At 45.4% G+C, this 26,095-nt stretch overlaps 1 protein-coding gene and 1 long non-coding RNA gene across 7 annotated transcripts in view; one reads left to right on the top strand and one right to left on the bottom strand.

Moving 5' to 3' along the window:
* Nucleotides 1–26,095, bottom strand: part of Itsn2 (intersectin 2) — a 122,567-nt gene that overhangs the window by 8,034 nt on the left and 88,438 nt on the right. For all 6 annotated transcript variants that reach the window (XM_031356653.1, XM_031356651.1, XM_031356650.1 and 3 more), the window contains 3 exons: nucleotides 7,368–7,489; nucleotides 4,115–4,221; nucleotides 3,189–3,372 (listed from right to left, as the gene is read on the bottom strand). In XM_031356653.1, the coding sequence (XP_031212513.1) occupies nucleotides 3,189–3,372; nucleotides 4,115–4,221; nucleotides 7,368–7,489 (413 nt within the window). The remainder of the gene's footprint in view (nucleotides 1–3,188; nucleotides 3,373–4,114; nucleotides 4,222–7,367; nucleotides 7,490–26,095) is intronic.
* The window catches only part of LOC116080296, a 93,592-nt gene continuing 86,225 nt past the window's right edge, over nucleotides 18,729–26,095 (top strand). The window contains exon 1 of the long non-coding RNA XR_004114382.1: nucleotides 18,729–18,800. This is a non-coding gene — a long non-coding RNA (uncharacterized LOC116080296). The remainder of the gene's footprint in view (nucleotides 18,801–26,095) is intronic.

Genomic DNA, 26,095 nt, shown 5'->3' with positions numbered 1-26,095 from the left:
TCTCTCCTGGCTTCAGTCTTCATCATATCCTCCATCTTCTCTCAATGTAGCTGCTGCCCCAGGCTCAAAAACATGAGGCCCAGCACTAGGAAGCAGTCACTCTCTGGAGTTCTATGAGGCCCACATTACATTTCTCAGGAGATGTTCCAAAGGCACCTACTCAGTCTCAGCATATCCCCCAGGAGGCCAAATTCCCTCACAGGAGCCACATTTTCTACCTTCATTCCATATCCTCTCCATCCACACTCAGCCCTCACTCCCATCTGTCTGGTGCACAGCTCTTGATTCTCCTCCGCAGCATGGCTGCCACCCCTGTTTCCTCAGAAACAACTGAAACCACCCGCACTGTCTTTACTTGCTCTTTTTCTTTTTCTTTTTCTTTTTTTTTTTTTTTTTTTTTTTTTTTTTTTTTGTTAGCCTAGGGGATTTTTTTTTTTTTAAAGATTTATTCATTAATTATATGTAAGTACACTGTAGCTGTATTCAGATGCACCAGAAGAGGGCGTCAGATCTCATTACGGGTGGTTGTGAGCCGCCATGTGGTTGCTGGGATTTGAACTCATGACCTTCCAAAGGGCCATCTCACCAGCCCTACTTGCCCTTTTTCACATGCTTGATACACATTCATTTTTCAAGACCCAGGGCATGATTCTCTGTGGCCACTTTCCCCTGGGACACCTTCCCTCCTCTCTGTGACTCTCCTCTGGGCACCAGGTCATATGGGGTGAGTGGGCACATCATGCTTTAGGTGTCTCTTCCATCAGACTGTCAATACCAGTGGCCTCTTGGCGCAGTGCTCCAGGGTGAGCACCTGAGGGGGGTTGCCAGCACTCTGAGGTAAGCGCCTATAATGACTCAGAAGTGATTCACTCCAGTCGTGGACAGGTAAGATTGTCATCTTTTTGGTTTTTGGATAGACCTGCATATGGATATTTTGCTATAAAGGCATCTTCATGCTTTTTATTTCTACTAAGAAGTAGTATTTGGGGCTTGGGTTGTAGTTCAGAGGAAGAATTCTTGCCTAGTATGAGCAAGAACCTTGGTTGAACTCCTAGCACCAAAAACCCAAAAAAGACAAAAATTTAAAAATAACACTTTGAGATATAATATACTGCCAAAATTTGCTTTAATTAATTTTTTCTTTGAAGTACTAGAGATGGAACTCAGGGCCTGGTTTGTGTCAGGAAATCACTTGGCTGTTGAGTTAATCCTCTAGCCCTAGATATTGCTTTCCATTTTAAAAAGTTTTATTTTTGTATTTGTTTACATATTTTTTATTATGTGTTTCTGTAATAAGCCACATGTATGTGGGTGCTGTAGAGCCAGAAGAAGGTGTCAGATCCCCTGAAGCTACAAGTAACTGAGCTGCTACATGGGTGCTAGGAACTGAACTTGGGTCTTCAGGAAGAGTGGCCAGTGCTCTTAACCACTGGGCCCTCTCTCCAGCCTGCTTATTTGGGTTTGAAACAGATCCCTTTTAATATAGCCCAGGCTGACCTTGAGTTTATGTTTTACTGTGCCCCAGCCTCTCAAGTGCAGGGATTACAGGCATGTACCACCACCATGCCTGACTTAAAAATATGGCATTGCATTATAGTAGCCAGGTGTGAGCGTTAACTGCTATGTGGCCACAAGGAACTTGAAAACCTATGACATCAGAATGCAATTGTTACCACATCCATAGTGTTTCCTGTCCTAACTCCAACATGGAGCCAATCCTCTCCTCCTCCTCTCATTGGCTTTTAGAAGCTTCACTGGTATCCGTGCACGCTGATATGCACTGGTCATAGCTAAGCAGTTGTGAGGTGCCATGTGGGCACTGGGGACTGAACTTGGGTCCTCTGGAAGTTGTTGGGAAGCAGATAAAAGCAAATGCCATTTTGACTTCAGACTCCATTTTACCTAAGCTGATCAACTCCCTCTCTAGTTCCCCCAAACATACCTGTTGTCAACCCCCTCTCTAAGCAACAATAGTTCCCCAAAACATAATGCCTGTTCCTAACAACAGGACAAATAAATTTGATTAGTTAGGCAAAAAACGCATTCAATGTCAGCCGACAATGAAGGAACACTGGGGAAAGCCCCTGATCCCAGAGTCTTGATTGGTAAAAATTATAATTATAACTTGGCCTAGATGCTTGAGGTTTTATGCTTCTAAGCCCTGCTTCGGCCCCAGTGCAGGATGGCAGGAAGAAACAAGAGTCCTTGTCTAGTGGCCCTGTTGGTCCAGTGACTACGCTTATGTGTTGGGAATAATAAGATTTTGCTGTCCTCTAGCCCACCAGTGTTTTTTCCTCCCCTTTCTCATGGCGCACAACAACGTGGTATAACAGAAGAACACCCTGTTACCTTTTTCCTTCTCATACTTTCATTTCCTTCAATCACAAAGTGGTCACCTAATTTTTTTAAAAGATTTATTTATTTATTATATGTAAGTACACTGTAGCTGTCTTCAGACACTCCAAAAGAGGGCATCAGATCTCGTTACAGATGGTTGTGAGCCACCATGTGCTGGGATTTGAACTCAGGCCTTTCAGAAGAGCAGTCAGTGCTTTTAACTGTTGAGCCATCTCTCTAGCCCCAAGTGGTCACCTAATTATTTAAAGTTTTACTTTGCTGTATTGTATGCATTTAACTAAGCTCTTTTTGTTTTCTTTCTGGAATAAGATGATCATTAAACATAATTTGCAAAATTAAGAAGTGGTACTGCAGTACAGCTGGACAGAGGGCTCAGTGGTTAAGAGAGGCTCTTGCAGAGGACCTGTATTTGGTTCCCAGTACTCATGCAGCAGCTCACAACTATCTGTAACTCCTGTTCCCAGGCTTCTAATGTCCTCTTCCAGCCTCTACAGGTGCCAGGCATGCATGTGCTTCACAGACATACACGCGACACAGGCAAACACCATACACATGAATAAATAATTAAAAAAAAGAAGTGGCAGTATAGACATTTCTTTGGAAAAACAAAACAACATACTACTATTACTTAACCAGGATATAAAATCATGGTTCTCGGGCCAAGGAAGATAGGCTGTACCTGGGACAGAACCGCAGGCAGGAAGCTGCCTGCCATGTCTGTGCTCAGCTCAGCTGCTGAGCTCTGCAGCACGCGTGCTGCTCCCTCCAGCCTCAGGAGCCTAATGTACTTCTATAACACACAGAGCCCAAATGTCCCAGGCTGTGTGTACCTTTAAAAATTCCTTGAAGTCTGTGTCCTCGTCCGTCTTCTGCTGTAACAGGGTTGCCCCATTAAGCTGACAGCTGCAGAACCGGATGTAGGCCTGCATGTGGGACAGCTCTGCTGCCAGGATGTCCCCAATCATCTGAACTGGCATCTTCTCACCGCCAGTCTTCTTCCTCACCCGCAAGGCCCTGAAAGTAACTGACAGTCACATCCGCTCTCCACAAATGTGCATCCTCGGTAATTAAAGGGTGAAAGCACTAGCAACGGCATCCAGGGTGTGATCTAGGACACTGGGAATGGATGGCTGGTTAGAGGAGTCAGAAGTATGGCCAAGGCTCTACTGGCTCAGCCAATCTGGGGGAAACAGCGAAGAAGAAAAAGGCCATCAAGTCTACACATTTGGGTGCCTTCTAGGCCTCACTTTCTTGACAAAGTTCTTTTTGAAAGACTCAATTTGTTTTTCCTGGTTTGACTCAAAGAAATTCCAAAGAAGGGCTGGGGAGTGGCCAAGAGTTGGAATGGGAGGACTGGGGTTTTCATGGTGGGCTATAGCCCTGGCAGGACAGGGATGTGGCCAGGGTTAAACTGGCCAGCTGGCCTGGAATTCTGTTCTTGTAAGGATGGGAACTGCAGATGAGTGCTGTGGCCTGGCTGTGGCTGCAGCCTTCCCTGCCTGTTAATCCCCTCCTGCTGAGCAGCCTGCTGCGCCTGCTTGGAGATTATGTATTGACACAGCTTTTCTTGTTTAATCAATGTAGTTCTGCATTATATTTCTTTACTTCCTAAAAATTCTGTATAAAAGTTATAGGGCACCTCACCAAATGCTACTAGGATACAAAGCGTAAGGGAGCAGAGCAGAGCTGCAAGTTCTCTTGCTGAGCAGCCCCTGAAGGACTTCAGTGACCATGTCACGTGCTGCCCACAACTCACTTCAACAGCTTTGTGTTGGACATGATGAGCTCCTTCCAGTTCACAAAGATCAAGGCCATTTCTGCTTCAGTGAGGAAGCCCGACTCAGCCATCCGTTTCTGGAAAACCTAAGTTCAAAACGTAGATCTAAGTTAACTTGAGCATTGGTACACGTGCGCACCTTCCAGCACTCAGATAGCAACACAGTGGCACTTCTAAATATAAATAAGCATAGTTATGGCTGCTAGGCTTTTAAAGGTTATTATTAGTGTGCACATATGTGCACACGAGGGAGAAGAGATAGAAACAAAGATACACAAAGGCAGAGGGGGCACGCATGCCAGAGTGCAGAGGACAACTCTCAGGGGTGGGGTGGGCTCTCTCCTTCCATCTTTTTGAGGCACATGGTCGTATGTAGCACTGCAGTGTCTAAGCAGCAGCTGGCTTGCAAGCCTCTGGGCGATCTTCCTGTCTTAGCCACCCATCTTGCCAAAGGAGATTACAGACATATGCTACCACATGTGATTTTGTCACATGGACGTCAGGGATGCTTTTATGGGCTGAGCCATGCTGGCTCACTGTTGGATTTTAAGCTGTGCAATTTCCCTAATTTCACTAGTTAAACCAAATTAAGGCTGATATTTAAGGGCTGAATCTCCTGACCAATTGTCCCACCTCCCTCCTAGGCTTACTCTGGGGACCAAGCAGAGCTGGGTGTAGGGCTCTGCACAGTGGAGCCTGCAGAAAAAGGGGTGGAGAGCGACTGCTGTGGAACCAATCATCTCAGAGTTCTTGGGACCCTCTGTGTTTGCTGGACAAGAAAGCAGTGCTGCCCTCTGTCATCCCCGGTGAGCCTGTGCAGATGCGCCCCTCAGAAGCTGGCGGCAGATACTCTCCACCTGGATTCCACGTGCACATGGATGCACATGTGTGTGAAGCACACAAGTGTATACAGGGTTCTCATGTAACTCATGGGTGATCCAGGTGAGGCAACTCGGTTACTGGTATTCCTTACTACAGGGCTCAGTAGTCAGCCGTGCAAAGGCTTTATACTAGCCAAGTGATGAGCTGCACCTGGGTGTGATGGTTTGCATATGCTCAGCCCAGGGAGTGGCACTATTAGAAGGAATGGCCCTGTGGGAGTAGGTGTGCCACTGTGGGTGTGGGCTTTACGACCCTCATCCTAGCTGCCTGAAAGCCAGTATTCTGCTAGCAGCCTTCAGTTGAAGATGTAGAACTCTCAGCTCCTCCTGTACCATGCCTGCCTGGATGCTGCCATGTTCCCACCTTGATAGTGGACTGAACCTCTGAACCTGAAAGCCAGCCCCATTAAATGTTGTCCTTATAAGATAAGACTTGTATTAGTCATGCTCACAGCAGCCTAACTAAGACACTGGGGTTCACAGGCTTTAAGATACATCCCTGCCAATTCCCCACCCTAGCTCCCTGACATTCCAGGATAACTCCTAGGTCCCCAACCCCTCCATACAGCCACACTTCCACTTCCTCTCATGGTGGTCTGAGCATAATCAGGGAGCCCTTCCTTGTTGGGGATGGACTTATGCTCTGGGCTTTAATCCTTACTGTTCTTCTTTTGCTGTCCTTCAATAGGACTGTGCTAAACGGACACAGAAACTCCTTGTCTACCTGTGCTCTCTGCCATACAACTTCAGCTGATGTTTGTTGAATTAATGTGGGCTATAGCTGTCAACTAGAAACGCTGTGAACCGTGGCGATGTCCCGGCTCCACATGAGGTGAAGAATGCCAGGATGTGCCCACAACAACCCTGCAAACATGGTCTTTCTGTTCCCAGGCTGCCACTGAAGGACAGGGAAGCTCCTGCTCTTAATTCACTGCAGAAGCCATATGAGCAGGCCCAGTGAGGGAAGCAGAGGGAAAAGATGGTTGCGTCTTTAGAAACTTTCATGAGAAAGTCATGAGAAAGTAATTTTAGCATAGTGCTTTCAACTAAGTCCCTGACAGCTCTTTGCCCCTTACAGAATGGGTGGGCCGGTGCAGAATGGGCATTGCTGGGGTGCTTAGCCGAGGTGGGCAAGCACCCCAGTTCTGCTCATCTATCGGTTGAGACTCCACAGCCATTCACAGCCCCCATTCCTTGAAGACTGACATTCCTTGAAGGTTGGTTGGGATCATGGGCCTTTCCTCTAGGTCATCTGTCCTGGTATGGGGAAGTACAGATACTGTGTCTGATCCATTCAATGCTCATTCAAAGGCTAAGTTTGGGGATGAAGATGAACAGACAGACAGGGTGAGGAATAACTCACTTGGTAGCACGCCTGCCTAGCAGACATGAAGTCTGGGGTTTAGTCCCTAAGTACCACATGGACGAGGTATGATGGCACAAACCTGTAAGCCAGTGCTTGGAAGACAGAAGCAGGAGGATCAGCTGTTCAAGGTCATCTTTAGTTACATAGCAAGGTCAAGGCCATCTTGGACTACATGAGACCAAATCTCAAAAGCAAAACAAAACTCCCCAGAGTGTAGAGGAGTACACAGGTATGAGGACAGGCGTTCCCAGCAGAGAGTGAGGGAAGTGTACATGTGGACGCACAGACACAGGCTAGGGCAGATGCAGCCCCTGCTCCACTCTGCTATCCTGGTCACTGGAAGAGAAGTGTAGAACCACAGAGTCTTTTGTGCCACTGTAAAGTGTTCCTCTCAACTGTTATCAGCACCATCATCAACTTAGATGCCACTGGCCACGTGGACAGGTACAGATAGTACATCCATAATTTGGGAAACTTTTACAATTTTCTCCTGTTTGGTTTCCTAAGCTGAGACAAACATTAGCTAGAGGTATTAAAAGCCAATGGAAATGTCAGGTTTCCAAATGTCAGTAAATACAGTTAGGCAAGGACTGGAGCCAAGCCCATTCGGAGGCTTTCACTGCCACCCTATGCCCTTGTCAAACAGTCATGTGACCACTCCTAGGTCCTCTCTTCCTTCTCTACACTGAGTGGGCTCAGCTGGGGAAGTCCATGCCTTCACCAGGAACCTTTAGTTTTCTGCCTTACCAGTAAGCAGAGGCAGCTTTAGGCCAGAGAAGCTCTTGTTTCTGTCAGTTACATGGAAGTAGTGCCCGGACAGAGGATACAGTTCAATGGTAAAACGTGTGTGTGGCTTGTGAGAGGCCCTGGGCTTCATACCCAGCACTGCAAAACAAAAAAAGATGGCTCCCATTGCTTCCAAGTGAGAGGGGCAGAGATGGCCACCCTCCACCTCCAATAGGAGACAGTCAGCAGCAGCCCTCACCTCAAGGACCAGCTGCAGATCGTCCATGTACCGCTCCTCTGTCTGAATCAGCTCGTGAATGTAGCCTTGTCGCTTCCGCTCCATGGGCTGCATTGTGTCCAGGGCTTGGAGATCAGCACACCCTGCAGGGAGATAGTTGCAGAACTTAAAAGGACACTTCAGTCACCTCATAGAAAGTGGACGTTTCTCAGCAGGTATGCTGGCTCGACAAATACTGCTCAGAAAGGACATTTCCAAAAGAGTGTCAGAGAGCTCTAGGCTCAGCGCTCCTAATTTAGCACATCTCTGAAGGTGCAGCATGGCCCTGTTTCCTGAGCAACAAGGTGAGGATTAAGGATTCTAGAAACAGCCTTGCAGAGTTTCAGCACCGCACAACTTTTGAAAATACTGAAATGATTAATTAAATCAGTATTTGAGACGAATATTTTCTAAACTATAGATCATGAGCCATCACTGGGTCATTATCAATTTAGGCCTGACCTTTACACAAGAAATAAGGTCTACCATGCACACAGTGTGGGTAAGAACAGTGAAAGGCTTTGGCTATAGATTTATTTAGTTATGTGATAGAAAGGATCAAAGCTCACTTTGAATTACTGTTAAGAAAACGACAACAATAAAAAGGTCTGAGAACACGCCTTTAGAATTTTCCAAGGAAAGTTCTAAGGATAGGAAAATCTAAAATTCCCAGGACCCGGCAATCCCCAACAAGCCCACTGAAAGAAAGCCTTCGGGATTGACACACCACAGAATCCAGACATGGCCACTCAGAGGAGGCACAAGCAGCTCACAGCAGGATGAAAGGCACTGTCTTCTCTATTATTCCTTTACAGGCACGTCAGTCTGACATCACAGTCGAGGGTTTGCCATCCTGGGAATGGCAATCCTGGGAACTACCCTGCGAAGCCCCTCCTCGAGCAAAAAGCAGAAGCAGGCGGGTGCTGCAAACCCAGATTTGCAGGAGGCTGTGTGATTGGATGCAGGCAGCTAACAGTTTAAACTAATGTAGATCCTAATCACACTAATTTCGTTCTGGCTGTTTGCAGGAGGCCCTGTGGTCAATTAACTTGTGATTATTATGATTTTAATTATTTATGTGCATGTATGTACCCAATGAGACCAGAGAGGTGTAATAAGGTCTCCTGGAACTTGAGTTACACAGGTAGTTGTGAGCTATCTAATGTCAATGCTGGGATTTAAACTCAGGTCTGCTGTAAGAATACACTGTCTTTACCCATGGAAGGAGTTGCAGAGATAAACTATGGAGCAGAGACTGAGGGAAGGACAATCCAAAGACTGCTCCACCTGGGAATCCTTCCCATATTCAGTCATCAAATCCAGACACTATTGTGGATGCCAGCAAGTGCTGGCTGACAGGAACCTGATATAGCTGACTCCTGAGAGACTCTGACAATACCTGACTAATACAGAAGTAGAGGCTCACAGCCATCCATTGGATTGAACGCCTTTAATCCCAGCACTTGAGAGGCAGAGGCAGGCAGATTTCTGAGTTCGAGGCCATCCTGGTCTACAGAGTGAGTTCCAGGACAGCCAGAGCTACACAGAGAAACCCTGTCTCAAAAAACAAAACAAAAACAAAAACAAACAAAAAAACCAAATCAAATAAATGCTACTAAACTGAATGGGTCTGAGAAGTTCCCTTCTAGATGGTATCCAGGGAGCTGCCACGTGAGGCAGCAGGCAGAGTATTTCCAGCCACAATGAAAAATAATTATTTGTAAGCTAATAATAAATAAATAAAATTTTTTTAAAAAATCATAGGAATCATAGGTCAGTGAGATAGCTAGGCAGGTAAGGGTGCTTGCTGACAAGCTCGGTGAGCTCTGGGCTCCAGAGTTTGAGCTCTTGAACTTCCATGATAGAAAGAGAAAACTGACTCCCACAAGTTGTCCTCTGACCTACACACACACACACACACACACACACACACACACACACATTTTTGTTGTTTGTTTGTTTTTTTTTTAAAGCTAAGCTAGAAGACAATGAAGTGTGGATGGTCCAGAGGTGGGAAGAGAGCGCTCCCCACAGGGAGAACAGGGATTAGACTCCTTTCTCCTGCTTCAGGGAGCAAACCAGGGACTGGTGAGCAGGAGGCAGATACTTCAGGACCAGAGCCTGAACTCAAGACCTTGTGTAATCTAGGCTAGCACTCTACAGTGTTCCCATCCTCTTATTAATTAAAAAACAAAACAAAACAAAACATGTATTTCTAGGCTGAGTATGGTGGCGTATGTTTTTAATTCCAGCATTTAGGAGGCAAAGGCAGTTGGATCTCTGAGTTTGAGGCCAGCCTGGTCTCCATAGTGAGTTTCAGAATAGCCAGGGCTACACAGTCCTGTCTTAACAAAAACAACTCTCTCTCTCTCTCTTTCTCTCTCTCTCTCTCTCCCTCTCTCTTCTCTCTCTCTCCCTCTCTCTCCCTCTCTCTCCCCTTCTCTCTCTCTCTCTCTCTCTCTCTCTCTCTCTCTCTCTCTCTCTGTGTGTGTGTCTGTTTTTGTATAAATTTGGGCTAACATGCAGTTTAATGAGGAGAGTTTTTCTAATTCTGCAGGCATGGATGAAGGTCTACTAAAAAAAAAAATTACTGAATTTAGCAGGTGTCATGGGGTACTAGCCAGCCAGAGCTCCCAGCACTACTCAACAGACACGTGGCAGACAGCTAGTGAACAGAGCTGTTCAGAGCACCGTGAGACACACCTGTCATGGCCAGGTGACCCAGGAAGTAATCAGAACCCTTGCTGAGGTACAGCACCTCTTACTTTAAAAAAAGAAAATCTAATTTTCTGTGTTCGTGTGTTTTGTCTGCAAGTGTCTGTGCACCAGGTGAGTGTCTGGAACTTACAAACCCAGAAGAGGGCAGCAGATCCCCAGATTACAGTGGGTTGTGAGTGTTCTAGAAAAGCAGTCTGTGTTCTTAACCACTGAGCCAACATCTCCAGCTCCTCACCCCGTGTTTTATAACTCAGTTGTTGATGTCCCTTGTTTGGGATTTTTGAAATATCTGCCATCCGTCTCTAATATTGCTTAGTACTTTTCTTTGAAAATCTTTCTTTCCTTCTTTGTTTTGTTTTTGTCACAGGGCTTCTCTGTGTATATCTGGAAGTCCTGGAATTTGCTCTCTAGATCAGGCTGGCCTTGAACTCACAGAGATCCTTCTGCCTCTGCCTCCAGCGTGCTGGGATTAAAGGCATGAGCTACCACCTACAGCTTTAAGCAATTTTAAATCACATTGTAAGTTTATTTTTTTTGTGTGTGTGTTTATGCATGTGCCGTGGCACGAGAGTGAAGGCCAGAGGACAACTTTCAAGAGGTCTGTTCCTCCTTCCGCTTTGGTGGCAGGCACCTTTGACCAGCTGAGCCACTTCACCAGCCCTTAGTGTTTTTCTTTATATTTATTCATGTTCAGAGTTAAATGTACTCATGGTTGTTTTTATGTCATTAAAGTGAATGTATAATCATTAAGATGAGTCTGCATGAGTTTGTGGTGCTAGGTGTGGTGCAGAATGTACACACTAGAAAAGTGCTCTACCACTGAGCCACATCCTGAACCTGAACACATTTTGTATAGCATGGCGTTGTGTACTACTGTGTTGAAAAATTGGTTCTAATGCTTTGTCTTATCTCGGCTCCTAAAAGCTGAGCTTCCAGACCTGAGGGTCCCTGCCCCCAGCTGGCTTTGATTGGTAATAAAGAATTGCTGCTGTACAGCCAATGGCTGGCAGGGAGATGGGGGCAAGGGACGGGGGTGAGAGGAGAGAGAGGAAGGAGTCCATGATAGGAGAGCAAGGAGAACAGACCTGCAACAACCTGTAAGGTTCCAGGAAAGTGGCCCCAGGGGCCATTCCCCGATTGGGTCAGGGGTAGTAGAGATGAAATATGGATTAGCAGATATTAATTCAAGAATACAGGAGGGGGGCTGGAGAGATAGCTCAGTGGTTGAGAGCACTGTTTGCTCTCCCAGAGATCCTGAGTTCAATTCTCGCAACCATCTGTAATGGGGTCTGATGCCCTCTTCTGGGGTGTCTGAAGAGAGCAATGGTGTGCTCATATACATAGAATAAATAAATAAATCTTAAAAAAAAAAAAAAAAGAATACAGGAGAAAGTGTGTAAACTGCAGGGAGGTTTAGACGTGTCCAGCCATTGAACTAGTCTATAAAAATATAAAATTAGCTGCGTGTGCATGTGTGTGTGTGTGTGTGTGTGTGTGTGTGTGTGTGTGTGTGTATGTAGGTATGTATGTATATGTGTATGTCTTTCATTAGAGAATACAGAGAGCTCTTGGGTAGGTGCAGTGTGTGTGTGAGACCCTTCAGGAGCCAGAGAAAAGTAAGTAATTCACCACTATACCACTGTGCTCATGTTACACTCTCAATGAATTCCCTTACAATGCACCCACTGGCCTATCTGGAAGGACCGCTTAGAGCCTCAAGTAGTTTCCATGTTCAGCTAGGATGCACATAACATCTGCTTTGTCAGGATGAGTATGGGGTCAACTTGGCACCATGCCACACTGACCCTTTGCATTTCATTCCAATGGCCCTTAGATTTCTATCTTTGGTTCAGGTTCCAACCCTTCACTTCAGGAGTTTTTACTATGATGGCAGGGGGAAATAAGGCAGTGTCCTTTAGTCCTTCTGCCCTTTACCTTCATTTCCTTTCTGGTCAGGGTACTACACTCCTCTTTTCTCTTTTCTTCCTTCCTTCCTTTCTTCCTTCCTTCGTTTGTTTGTTTGCTTCTTCCTTCCTTCCTTCCTTCCTTCCTTCCTTCCTTCCTTCCTTCCTCCCTCCCTCCCTCCCTCCCTCCCCCCCCTCTCTCTCTCTCTCTCTTTCTTTCTTTCTTTCTTTCTTTCTTTCTTTCTTTCTCCCCACCCCCTCTTTATTTCTTTTTTTGAGACAGGGTTTCTCTGTGTTGCCCTGGCTGTCACTCTGTAGACCAGGCTGGCCTCGAACTCAGAAATCCGTCTGTCTCTGCCTCCCAAGTTCTGAGATTAAAGGCATGTGCCCCCACTGCCCAGCTAGACTCCTTCCTGTTTCTTTCCAGAGCCAGCACCGTTAACTGGTCTTCTCTTCCATGGTGCTCCCTTCAGCCCCCCATATTCAGTTCCACAGCATCATTTTAGGCCATAAGCAGAGTTAGCTGTCCTTCATTAGTCTAGAGAAGCACAACAGCATGCATCCCCCAACCCAGTTCCCGCTCCATTATCCCTCTTTTTTGTGCTATTGCAGAAGTCACAGGAGGTCTGCACTTGTGACTCCACAGCACTCTGCTGACAGCACATTCAGGAGGGTGAGGAGCCCAGCACTGCTGGGTTCAGAGCCCTCTTCTGGCTCATAGCCTCCTCTGCTGCCCCTGCACTGATACCTCGGAAGTGCCGCCCCTTCAGAGTCTTGATGTTGTCTCTTCTCAGCCTTTGTGATGTTCCTGTTCCTCTTCCTGGTGCCTCCTTCTGAGTGTCTCCCTCTGCCTGCTGCCAAGCTCTCTGTTTCTTCCAAACCAACAAATGCCAAAATAGGATACAGCATTCCTGTCCTGTAAGGTCACAGGAATCCGGCCACATTGCAGGGGTAGCTTTATTCTTGCTCTTCATGGGCACAGTGCACATTAGCCTGTTTGACTCTGAGAAGCCCTGCTCTGCAGATATGTCAATTCGAAGGATTCAGAGTTACCAAAATGTTCCCAACAAGAGAGGGAAAGAGAGAGATCTTTGGATGAACTGAGGGTTTGGGTTCTCAGGGAGTGGATATTCACACTTTGTCATCTTCAACCTGACTGTCCCTATATTCATTGAAGAGGCATGTGACTGAACCCTTCCAATGTAACCTGTCCAATACAGATGTGCCGCAGATGTAAACCACACACTGGGTTTTGAAGATATATTTAAATATGAAATGTAAACTATTCCATCAGTCCTGGCCAGATGCCGGTGGAATTCAAACTGTGATTCCAACACTCGGAAGACTGAGGCAGGAGGATTTGGACTTAGAGGACAGCCTGGGTTACATAGTAAGAGTCTTAAAACAACTTAGACAAACATCCCATCCAGCCAACTGAGAAACCAAACTTGTTGTATATTGGAATAATATACTGGATTAAACACTTGGAATTATATATATATGTATATATATATACATATATATATACACATATACACACACATACACACACACACATATATATATATATATTTCTGTTTAACAGTTCTAGCTAGCCCCTGTATCACTTATGTTCCTTTCCTCAGAAAATGTTAAATGGCTTCCACTGATTGCAGAATGAAGATGTCAGTCAGCAGCACGACGCCAGGGTCTCCACGTGCAGCTCCAGCTGCTTCCCAGCCTCTTCACTGACTGCCTTGCCCACCACCCCAGCCTGTACCCCGATCCCTGGCACTCCACTCAGGGCTTCCTACAGGGCACACGCTCTTCCCTCAGCTCTGCTGAATTCTGCCTGCCTTCCTCATTCACAGTCTGCTTGTCACATAGAGAATCCTGCATGGTGATGCTTGAGGGATACCACTGTGGGGAAAAAATCATTTCCCATCCTTGGTCCCACTGATACCAGACTTGCTTTTCTATGGCTCTTTGTTACTGGTTTGTGTCTGTAATGGTGGCAGTTGTGGGTGGCGGCAGCATGTGTTCTGCCATGGAGCTACACTGTTGGTCCCTGAGTCTGTATTTTAATATGTCATACAAACTAGCTCTTGTTACAGGCTATTTGATCACACTGTGAACTCTGTGGTTGTGTTATCTACTGAAAAAGGCTGTTTCTAGTTGTGTTATGGCTCAGCTGTAGGACACATGTTAATCTTCTGGCTGGAATACAGATACATCCTTAGCACACATCTTTAAACTCAAACAATGAAGGTAAAGTCACTTTGTAGAAGAAAGCACTCATGTTTGAAAGTGATGTCTAATTGAGTGACAGACAAAGTGATGAATCAGAGAAAGATGTGACCGAACACACATCTCTTCTTGAGAAGAGAAAGGAAAGGGAAGCTACTTAAGAGAGCAGTGCAGAGAGAGATGGGGAGGGGAGGGGGCAATTTTACCAGCAGGGTTTTACAGAGGCACCTTCCTGGCTTCAATCTGGGTTGTACAGAGCCTGTAGGCTGCTCTTCCTATGCTCCCTTCTGCCGGGTCTGGCAGGGGACTGAAGGTGACAGGGTATAATTCCTTTTACCAAAAAGAGGGACTCTCTGTTGCTGCTGGGAAAATAATGGGAACATTGGGATTAAACATCATCAAAACTTGGATTTTAAGAATTATGAAACTGAGGATTTAGCATAAAAATTGGTTCCTATCTGGTGATAACTTAGATGTGTTTATTTTGATATTTTATCCATTAATGTGGTTCCCATGACAACATCTATCTGCCTTTACTTTTTTCAAACATGCATTTCTGAGTATGTGTGTGTGTTAATGTGTGTATACATGTGGGGACACATGTACCTCAGTGTGGAGCCAGAGGTCAAAGTCAGGTATCTTTTTCTACTGTTCTCCACCTTATTTTTTGAGATATCTTCTCTCAATATGTGTGCTACCTATAGATGTGTGTGTGTGTGTGTGTGTGTGTGTGTGCAATTGTGTGTGTGTGTGGCTGTGCGTTAACTTAGTGTTAACTGTTATCGCTGTATGTTACGGACAGCATCATTAATATCTAAAGAATAATCACCAGGCTGGGTGTGGCAGCTCATGGCTGTAATCTAGCTTTCAGAAGCCTAGGGCAGGGACACTGAGATGAACTAGAGGCCAGCCTGGGCTACATAGTGAATTTTAGGCTAGAGTGAAACTGTAAAACTATATCCTGAAAAACTAGAATACACCAAATAAACCAACAAAATAAAATAAAACAAGTCCCAAAGGATCTGCATGAGATGCTGCAGCAAGCACAGGGGCGAGACAACGATACTGAGCTTATCTGAAACCAACAGACAAGCCTCAATGTATAACATAAAAAGTTGGAATGTTTCTGAAAATAAATATGCCTCCTTAAAAAAAAAGAAAAAGAAACTATAATCTATAGTGAAGCTGATACTTTTCAATGAAAATTATCAAGATGAGTAGTTTAAACAGTTAATAAGCTTGACAGATGAGCACACATTAGAAAACAACAAATACCGATATCTATGGGAAAATGTTTACCAAACATAGCAGAAATGTATAAATTTAACACTACTTTCAAGTGTTTCTTTTTAAAATTAGTTAAGAGGCTAGAGACGGCTCAGGGACCAAGGGCACTTGCAAAGGACCTGTGCTGGGTTCCCAGCACCCACTGCAGGCTGCTCACAGCTGCCTGTAACCTCAGGGGACCTAATGCTCTCCTCTGGTCTCCACAGGCACCTGCACTTTACAGGAACGTACTCCTCCACATCCACACAATGAAAATAAGTGAAAACCTTCGATTTATCAACTTTCTGTGTAGTGTGTGTACACCATGGCAAGTCTGTGGGCAGAGGACACCATGGCATGTCTGTGGGCAGAGGACAACTCTGGGGAGGTTGTTCCCTCCCTTCCGCCTTTATGTGGCTCCAGGGATCCAACTCAGCTTGTCCAGCTTGTGTGGCAAGTGCATTATCACCGAGCCATCTCACCAGTTGTCTTAGTTACAGTTTTACTGCTATGAACAGACACCAGGACCAAGGCACCTGCCTTATAAGGACAACATTTAATTGGGGCTGGCTTACAGGTTCAGAGGTTCAGTTCATTATCATCAAGGCAGGAACATGGCAGCATGCATGGCATGGTGCAGGAGGAGCTGAGAGGTCTACATCTTCATCTGAAGGCTGCTAGAAGAAGACTGTCTTCCAAGCAGCGAGGATGAGGATCTTAAAGCCCACAACCATAGCAACAACTTCCTCCAACAAGGCCACACCTACTCCAACAAGGCTACAATTCCTAATAGTGCCACTTCCTGGGCCAAATACATACAAACCACCACACCAGCCCTTCAGACATTTTTTAACTGTAATTGTGTTTATGCACATGCATGATGTTTGTGTATGGACATATGTGCCATGGTGCATGGAGGACTGAGGACAACATTATGGATTTGGTTTTTTTCCTTCCTTTGGGCTCATGTCAGGATTACGCTGTGCCTTTACATGCAGAGCCACCTCACTGGTCCCAAATGTTTCTTGCTTAAAGAAAGGCAGCTTCCTGGGCTGGAGGTTAAGAGCACTGGCTGTTCTAGAGGTCCTGAGTTCAATTCCCAGCAGCCACATGGGAATCATCATAATCATGTATAATAAGATCTGGTGCCCTCTTCTGCTGTGCAGGAATACATGTAGGCAGAACACTGTATACATAGTAAATACATAAATCTTGAGAGAGAGGGGATGGGGGGAGAGAGATTCATAGCAGTGGGGATATGGAACCTGAAGAGGCCAGGCAGGAACCCCCAGTGGAGCGATAGGGACACTAATCCAACCATAAAACTTTTGACCCAAAATTTATCCTAAAACAATGAAGGGATGAGGGGGAATGGAGGATGGAGCAGAGACTGAGGGAATGACCAAGCAATAACCAGCCCATGGGCAAGCACGAATCCCTGACACTACTAATGATACTGTTATGCGTGCAGACAGGAGCCTAGCACAGCTGTCCTCTGAGAGGCTCCACCCATCAGCTGCCTCAGAGACCCACAGTCAAACAGTGGATGGAGCTTGGAGACTTTTAAGGAAGAAGGTTTGTGTGCCCCCAAAGGGAATAGGAACTCCACAGAAAGACCAACAGAGTCAACTAACCCTTGGGGCCCTCAGAGACTGAACCACCAGCCAAAGAGCATGCACAGGCTGGCCCTAGGTCCCCCAACACATATGCAGCAGATGTGAGGCTTGGTCTTCATGTGGATCTGGAACAACTAGAGCAGGAGCTATCCCTAAAGCTGTTGCCTGTCTGTGGAATCTGTTCCCCTAGCTCAGCTGTCTTGTCTGGCCTCAGTGGGAGAAGAACTGTCTAGCCCTGCACAGTCTTGATGTGCCAAGATGGGGGTATACCCTGGGGGGGGTGTCTCCACTCTTTCAGAGGAAAAGGGGAGGAGGTAGAGCGAGAGCAGAATCAGGATGTAAAGTGATGGGTTATTCTGTGAGCAGCAGGAACTCATTTGACTGACTCATCACTCTCTAGAGATCCACCCCCCCGAGGTCCACCCAAGGCAAGAGTCCCACCCCAAGCTACACCCTCTCCCCTCTTTCCTCTGGGTCAGCACCTCTCCTCAAGCCGTCCTAAATCCTTGCCCAGCCTTTCCAGGGCTCTCTTCCTCACTCCCTTCAGCCATCCAGATTCCTCATGGTGAGTGTCCTCTGTTTCAGGCCTTGGGTCTCCTCTCTGTGGACTCAAGTGATCTGGTTAAGGATGTATTGGCCTACTCCCACATTTATTTATTTATTTTTTATTAGATATTTTCTTTATTTACATGTCATATGATATCTCCTTTCCCGGTTTCCCCTCCAAAAAAAAAAAAAAAAAAAAAAAACCCTGTTCCCCCCCAACCCCCACTCACTAACTCACTCTCTCCTGCTTCCTGGCCCTGGCATTCCCCTACACTGGGGCATAGAACCTTCACAGGACCAAGGGCCTCTCCTCCCATTGGTGACCGACTAGACCGTCCTCTGCTACATATGCTGCTGGAGCCATTAGTCTCACCATGTGTGCTCCTTGGTTGGTGGTTGAGTCCCTGGGAGCTCTGAGGGTACTAGTTAGTTCATATTGTTGGTCCTCCTATGGGGCTGCAAACCCTTCAGCTCCTTGGGTCCTTTCTCTAGCTCCTTCACTGGGGACTCTGTACTCAGTTTAATGGATAGCTGTGAGCTTCTACTTCTGTATTAGTGCCACTCCCACATTTATACTGTGTGTGTGAAAGTACATTTTCTTGCCCATGCAGGATCTCCCTCATCAACAGAACACTAAAAGCCTAACTTCCTAACTCATTGCCAGTACCATTCCTCCATTCCTCCCCAGCTCGTGCTAAGATATCTGGATCTTACCCTCCGCATTCAATCCACTCACTGGCTCTAACGTCAGAGCACACCCAGAATCTGACTAGTTTGCACCACAGCATCACGACCATCAGGATTCAAGCCACTGCCACCCAGCCTCTGCTTGGATCACTGAGAAGGTTCCTAGTGGACCCTCTTGCTTCTTTCTGTTCCCTTCCCTCTCTTTATAGAGCAGAGCGATCCTGTTAAAACACATCAGATCATGTCTCTCCTTTGAATAAAACCCTTTAAAGGGGTTTTTTTGCTGTATACAAAAGCCAGAGTTATACAACAGCCCCAAAGAATCCCAGCTACTGCTCCATCTCCTTGACCACCCTGTTCTCATTTCCCCCTCTTGTTCCCTCTGTTCTAGGACACTGGCTGCCACCCTGTTCTCTGAGCATCACAGACACACTCCTATGGCAGGTCCAAAGGTACGTGGTCCCCTCCTCGTAGAATGGTCCTTTCCCCAGATATCCTCCGTGCCCTTCAAGGCTTTGCTTCCCACATTACCAATTTGGAGACATTTTTGAGCATCCATTAACACCCCACCCAGCATTCCCCACTGCTTTACTATTCTGAAATGCAGCATACATGGTTAATCTCATTTGTTCATTTTCCACCCTCTCCTGGCAAAGGGCTGTATTTCTGTAAGTTTTATAATCTGCTATATCCATAGTGTCTCGCACACTCTAGTAGGCTTTCTTCAAGGATTGATAAAATATGGGATGTACCCTGACCAACAATACTGATCACAAAAACGTGATAAAAAAATTCCTTCTAGGTATGGATGAACAGGAAGAATGGATAGAGAAGAAATGACAGATCAAATTTCCCAGACTTGATAGTTGGAGTGAGCTGATCTACAAGCTCCTAGCTGTGGAAACAAATTATGGATCATAGTTAATGAAAACTGTCGCACTTCAATGGCTGTGAGCCACTGTTCTAAATCCCTGGGCAAACAAGAATCAAAGAGAGCTGCTCTGGAGGGAGATAGAAAGATCTGGGAAGGTCCCAAAAGTCAGAGGACAAAGGGCAGTCTGTACTGCCTGTGTGCTCAGATTAGGCCGTAAGTACCAGAAAGGCCTTGCCCATTCCCAGGAGAGCAAGGTCACAGAACAATGGGGTTCTCTGTGCTTTGCCCTGCTAGACACCCTGAGTATTGCATACTGGCTGTTGGTTGCACTGTGTGGAAGCTCTGTGAAGACACAGCTCCTAAAAGTAAATCCAGCAGACTAAACTGTGCGACTCTCTGCAGGCTGCCTTAATACATAACCAAGTCTTATAAGGGCTCTAGGAAACTGCTATTTTATAAGACAATATATTTTTAAACCTACTTGGTAAATATTTTATTAAGGACAAATGACATATCAAGTAGTATGCTTCTATCATAAAGTGATAAGGAAATATCTATGTCTGAAAATTTAAGTAATTCTTTAACAACATTTTATTGATTTGCTTGTGTTGCTGGAGATCGAACCTGCACCTTCATGCATGCTAGGCAACTGCTCTGCTGCTGAGCTGTATACCCCAAACCTTTTCAAAGAGATTTAAAAGTTCTCTTCCTCTTCTTTTTTTTTAGACATAGGTTAGATCTGCTGTTTAGGCTGACCTTGAACTCTGATCATTCTGCCTTACCTCCCAAGTGCTGGAGAAGTGCATGATAAATCATGTGCCATATGATTCATCAACTTGGGCTCCGGTATCTTTCTGATGTCTACCAAATTGAACATCAAGTCTTAGGTTGCTTATTTAAATGCAATTGTATTGAAATATTTTAGAACACTAGAAAGTTACCACATAATAGTAGTATTCTAGAATGTCCCCAAAGCAACCCTGTTGATACTTTTATTGGATTTATTTTTATTTCCTGTTTTTTATTATTATTATTTATTTATTTGTTATATGTAAATACACTGTAGCTGTCTTTAGACACACCAGAAGAGGGTGTCAGATCTCATTATGGGTGGTTGTGAACCACCATGTGGTTGCTGGGATCCGAACTCAGGACCTTCGGAAGAGCAGTCAGTGCTCTTACCCGCTGAGCCATCTCACCAGCCCTATTTTTATTTCCTAATCTGCTGTGAAAGATCATAGGAGATCTTTGTGTGCATAGATCATAAAGATCAACAGAGAACTCTCTTTGTGTGCATATATGTGTGGTATGCGAATATATGTTCACATGTATGTGTACACGTGTATGTGTGCATGTGTGAGAATGTGTGGAGGCCAGAGGCTGATGCCGGATATCATCCCTGATTACTCTCCACTCAATTTACTGAAGTGGGGGCCTGCAGATTTTAGACTAGTTAGCCAGATGGCTCTGGGGGGAATCCCTGTGTCTGCCCTAAGTGCCTGGATTCCCAGTTTCTGTGGTGCGAGGGAATCTGAGCTGAAGTCCTTCATACTTGCACACCTCCCCACGTTTCAGGACACCGACTGAAGTGCACACTCTGTCCTTGGCAGTTACTTTAGGCTAGGATCCATGTGCTTCCTACTTCTCCTATTTAATCACAGACTTAACTGACTTGGTCGTCAGAATTTGGACTGTACGCAAGGGATGGAACAAGAGGGGCAGTTCCTTCCTTGCTCCTAATCCAGAAGTTCTGACTCTTAACCCTACGTGACCTTCTCTGACCAAGGCGACTCTGAAGCCTCTTGCATAGAGGATGGAGTCCCGTATCTGTGCTGGTGAGCAGAACTTCAGAGTTACCAGGTCTCTTACACTGGAAGGAAAGCAACATGGAGTGGGGCCTATGCCACACGTGCTGGGATGCCGGATGTGGACTATACACCTGATTTGGTTTGACTCTGAGTTGATTTCTGGAGGAAGAATGAATTAGAATAAATATCCAGAATGTCAAACATCCCTAGTACTGCAAACAAAATCAACACGACCTTTTCTTTCCTTTAACTTTTTGTGTCTTAGTGACATAATTGGTCCTTTGCACACCCTGTACCTGGCACACAATCCTTTGCACACCCTGTACCTGGCACACAATCCTTTGCATACCCTGTACCTGGCACACAATCCTTTGCACACCCTCTACCTGTCACACAATCCTTTATACACCCTCTACCTGTCACACAATCCTTTGCACACCCTCTACCTGTCACACAATCCTTTGCACACCCTCTACCTGTCACACAATCCTTTACACACCCTCTACCTGTCACACAATCCTTTACACATCCTCTACCTGGCACACAATCCTTTATACACCCTCTACCTGGCACACAATCCTTTATACACCCTCTACCTGGCACACAATCCTTTGCACACCCTCTACCTGGCACACAATCCTTTGAACACCCTCCACCTGGCAACAATTAGAATGTTACAGATACTTTGCATCAGGACTCACTCAAACAGCATTGTCCGGGGGCAGAGGGACTTCATAAATCTCTTCTTCCTTGGTGTCACTGAATTGCCTACATACCTCTCATCTCCTCTCCCCCCACGAATATTCATACAGTTCATATTCTACTGTCCATGATTCCATAACTGGAGAGCACCCTACACTGTGAGATCAGGACACAGCTATTATTTAGCATCTCCTGACTCTAGTTTCACAATGGCTGATGGACTGCGACACTCGGATCCAGCAGTAGCTTCTTTTCCAGGGCTCTGAGTGTAACTTGGCCAAGCTGGATTCAACCAAAGCTGACTTCCATCACTTCACCTCACCTCACTGGTGATGGTTCTACTTTTCTGGTTTGCAAGAAAAGCAGGTTCTAGTTAAGGAAAAGAAGATGGGGTGTGTAGTGGCTATTCCTGGCTGTCAACTTGACTGTATCTGAAATGAACTGCAATCCAGAATTGGAGGGCTCACCTGGCCCTAATCTGGAGGCTGAGAGATAACAAGTTCCGACCTGAATCCTGGCATGGAGATCTTGAGGTATAGTGGCTACGAATCCCAGAGGATTAAGATAGAGAGATCTATGAGTTCAAGATCGTCTAGGATTGGAGGTGTGGTGGCATAGTGGCTATGAATCCTAGAAGATTGGGACTGGGAGATCTACGCGTTCAATCGGGGTCACCTGGGGTTAAGGGTGTGGTAACACCTTTAACCTGGGGCACACCTTTTGCTGGAGACCTATATATGGAAGAAGGAAAGCTCGCTCTTTTTCAATTGCTTGCCTTGTGGGACTGAGCAACTGCTGGATCCTCGGACTTCCATTCATAGCTGCTGTCGACCATTGTTGGGAGTGGATTGTTGGGAGTTGGACTACAGACTGTAAGTCTGCAATAAATTCCTTACTACATAGAGACTATCATAACTTCTGTGACTCTAAAGAACCCTGACTAATACAGGGTGTCTAGGAACATGAACTCCAGAGTCAGGATGGACCGGAGCTTCCATCTGTCAACCCCAAATGCCTGATTCACTGTGTGCTACACAAAAATATTCACACATGTTAGCTATTCTCTCTAGAACTACTATGTGTCGTACAGTGAGCTAGTGCTTCCTAATGCCAAATGTGCAATGCGGCTTTCATCCTCAGTGACAGACAAGGCGTGGCCTCCCAGGGCCATTCTGCTTCTTCACTTGCTTTGAGACACTGAGTGACTGTTGCCTTTTGACAACAGTGTGAATTGAAGTCTCTCTTGTAACAACATCTCATAATTTCTTGTTCTTGTTTAAGACAAAGAAAAATGACTCAGAATTAATCCTGAAGTTTACATGGAGAGGCAAAAGATCCAGAATAGCTGCCACAGTGTGAAAAAAGGAAAAAGACCCAGCACTGGACTGTGAGGACCAAAACAGTGTGGTCTGAGCAAGAGGACAGAGAGACCAACGAGACCCAGGGAAACACAGAAATTGACTCAGACAACATCCAACTGATCTTTGATACAGGAGCACAGGCAATAACAAAGAAAATAATCTTAATAGATAGTTCTGGGATGTATGACTTCTACGCATGTAAGACTCTAGAGCAATGGTTCTCAGTCTTCCTGATGCTGCAACCCTTCAATACAGTTCCTCATGCTGTGGTGACCCCAACCATAAAAGTATTTTTGTTGCTATGTCATAACTGTAACCTTGCTACTGTTATGAATCTTAATGTAAATGTCTGATATTCAGGATATCTGATATGTATCCCCTGTGGAAGGGCCATTTGGCCCACAAAGAGGTTATGACCCACAGGTTGAGAAGTGCTGCTCTAGCTAGACCTATTCCTCATTAAACTTAACTGAAAATGCACCATACTCAAGTTCCAAATGTGAGCCACAAAATATAGAGCTCACAGAAGATAAGAGGAAAAAAAATCTACGTGGCTTTAGGCTAAGTGATAACTTATAATATGACACAAAGGCATATTCCACAAGGAAATTCACAAGCTGGACTTCACTAAAATTTAAATTTTTGTCTTATGAAAGACAGGGTCAAGAGGAAAAAAAAGACAAGTTATAGACTGTGAGAAAATAGACAAACCTTCATCTGACATGGGATTGTTACCAAACATATATGACAAACCCAACAATAAATAAAAACATCTGACTTAAAGAGCCATAGGTCTTAATACTTCACCAAAGATGTGCAGGTGGCAAGCGAAGGCATGAACATTGCTGGAGGATGATCACCTTTAATCCTGGCAATTGGGAAGCAGAGGCAAGTGAATCTCTGAATTCAAGGCCAGCCGGAGCTACTTAGCAAGTTCCCTCCTTAAAAAAAGGATTCTGTATACCATCTATCTTCAGGGATATGTGTATTAAAACAAAATACCAGCATACGCATTAGCTTGGCCAGAGGCCACAACACAACAGCAAATGCTCAACAGACAGAAGCAACAGGGATGCCTTCACTGCTGGCTGGCTGGATGCACGGTGCTGCCACTTTGGAACAGTGTGGTTGTTACACAACAACATACTACGACACCTGGAAACCATGTGTTTTGGTATTTTCCAAAGGAACCCAAAACATGGCACAGCCAAGCAATACAATTTCAACCTGGCCATAAAATGGAATAATGCACTGATACATCCTACAACTTAGATGCAATGAGAAATAAGCCAATCACAAACCCCTACATATATTAGAACACAGAAGACGAATGTCCAGAACAGGCAAACAAATGGAGACATAAAGTGGATTAGAGGTTTCATAAGAGAATCATAATTTAAAGTTCTTTTGAGGTGATGAAAACATTTTATAATTGATTACAGCAATGGCTGCATGACTATAATACACTAAAAAACCACTGAGTTGTCCATTTTAAAGGGGTAAATGAATTACATCTCAATAAGACAGTGATTATGGGCAGCCTTCTCCTTCTGGATGCTAGCACCACAGGCTCCTGCTGTATTATTTCATCCTGGCCTCCTCTCTGTGTGTTTCTTCTCCTTTTACTGGTATGAGCAATATGTACTTCCAGACCTCATGATTATAAAGATGGCAGTAGCTTTAGCACACAAACATATGAGGTTCATAGCATGAATCCAGAAGCCAGCCTCACTAAGCCAACTTATCCCTTATTGGGACTTCAGCCCATTTTAATTCTCCCATCTGTAACAATGAAATGAGTTATTTTGCTCATGGATCTTAGAAGAGTCTCTAAGGAGTTCTGCTTTTGACACAGGCAGGATCTGCTTGTTTTCTAAATGGTTGCTCTACAGCACTCTCCACTCTTACAAGTCCTGCTGCATGTTATCCTGGGTCCTTCCACTTCTCAACCCCAGCTGAGGATCACACAGGTATGACCCTTCCCCTAAGAAGCCTCAACTACCCAAAAGCTACTAGTATGCACAATGGTGCCCATTTCCAGCTGCTGTGTATTTAATGCCGTGCATCTGGATTCTACCTTTCTAAATAGCTCCACAATTGTATCTGGATAGCACAGGTCCTCTGTAGTAAAAAACAAAACAAAAACAAACTCACCTTCTTCCCCACCTCTGGCTTCATACATGGTACGGGTGCTCTATCCCACTCTGCCATTCATGATAAAATTTGGGAATCCAACCCTCTACCTTCCCTCCTGTTGCATCAGTGCCTAAGGCCTACCAGCTTTCCCTCAGAGCTTTGTCATACTTTCTTCACCTCTATGCAGACCAGGATCATCTGGGAAACTTGGAAACTGTCCCCATGCTCAAGCTAAACTTCAGACCATGCTAGCTAGGACTCATTAGCACTTTAGAGCTTCCAGGTCATTCCAAGCTAGAGAACTGTTGCCCCCACTTACATCTGAGCCTCTACTTTCCTGCGACTTCACCGTTCCACCTTCACAGTACTGAATGCTTTTCATCATGCCTCCTGCCCACCCCAGCACTTTAGTGTGTGTAGAATATTCCTTCATCTGCTCTGAGCTAGGCTTCCTCCTACTTATGGTCTGTCAGCTGCTGCCCGCATCCAGCAAGTCTTGTCTGCCTCACCAATCTAGGGACTCCTCCTCTGCTCTCCTTGATGCACAGGAAAAACAAATCTACCACAGTGCTTGGACTTAAATTATGTGCATCTGCCCCCATTCCATGGCATGCCACGCTAGCATGTCCTCACTCTCACGTAGGCATCTGAGTACCACGGCAGCTTGGCCTCATGCAGACAAACCCTCAACACTGGATTACTGGATTACTTTGCAGAGAAAGGATCTGGGAAAGATGGTGTTTATGCTAGGTTACATTTGGATCTGTATTTTTATACACTGACTTGATTATCAAATGTAAAGGTTCAACTCTGAGGTCCCACATATGAGGGACTGCTGCAGGTTCTTCTATTAGCCTCTTATTTTG

This window comes from Mastomys coucha, unplaced genomic scaffold (genome assembly GCF_008632895.1).
Source record: "Mastomys coucha isolate ucsf_1 unplaced genomic scaffold, UCSF_Mcou_1 pScaffold6, whole genome shotgun sequence".
NCBI classification, from domain to species: domain Eukaryota; kingdom Metazoa; phylum Chordata; class Mammalia; order Rodentia; family Muridae; genus Mastomys; species Mastomys coucha.
This window is presented reverse-complemented; position numbering and strand designations above follow the sequence as displayed.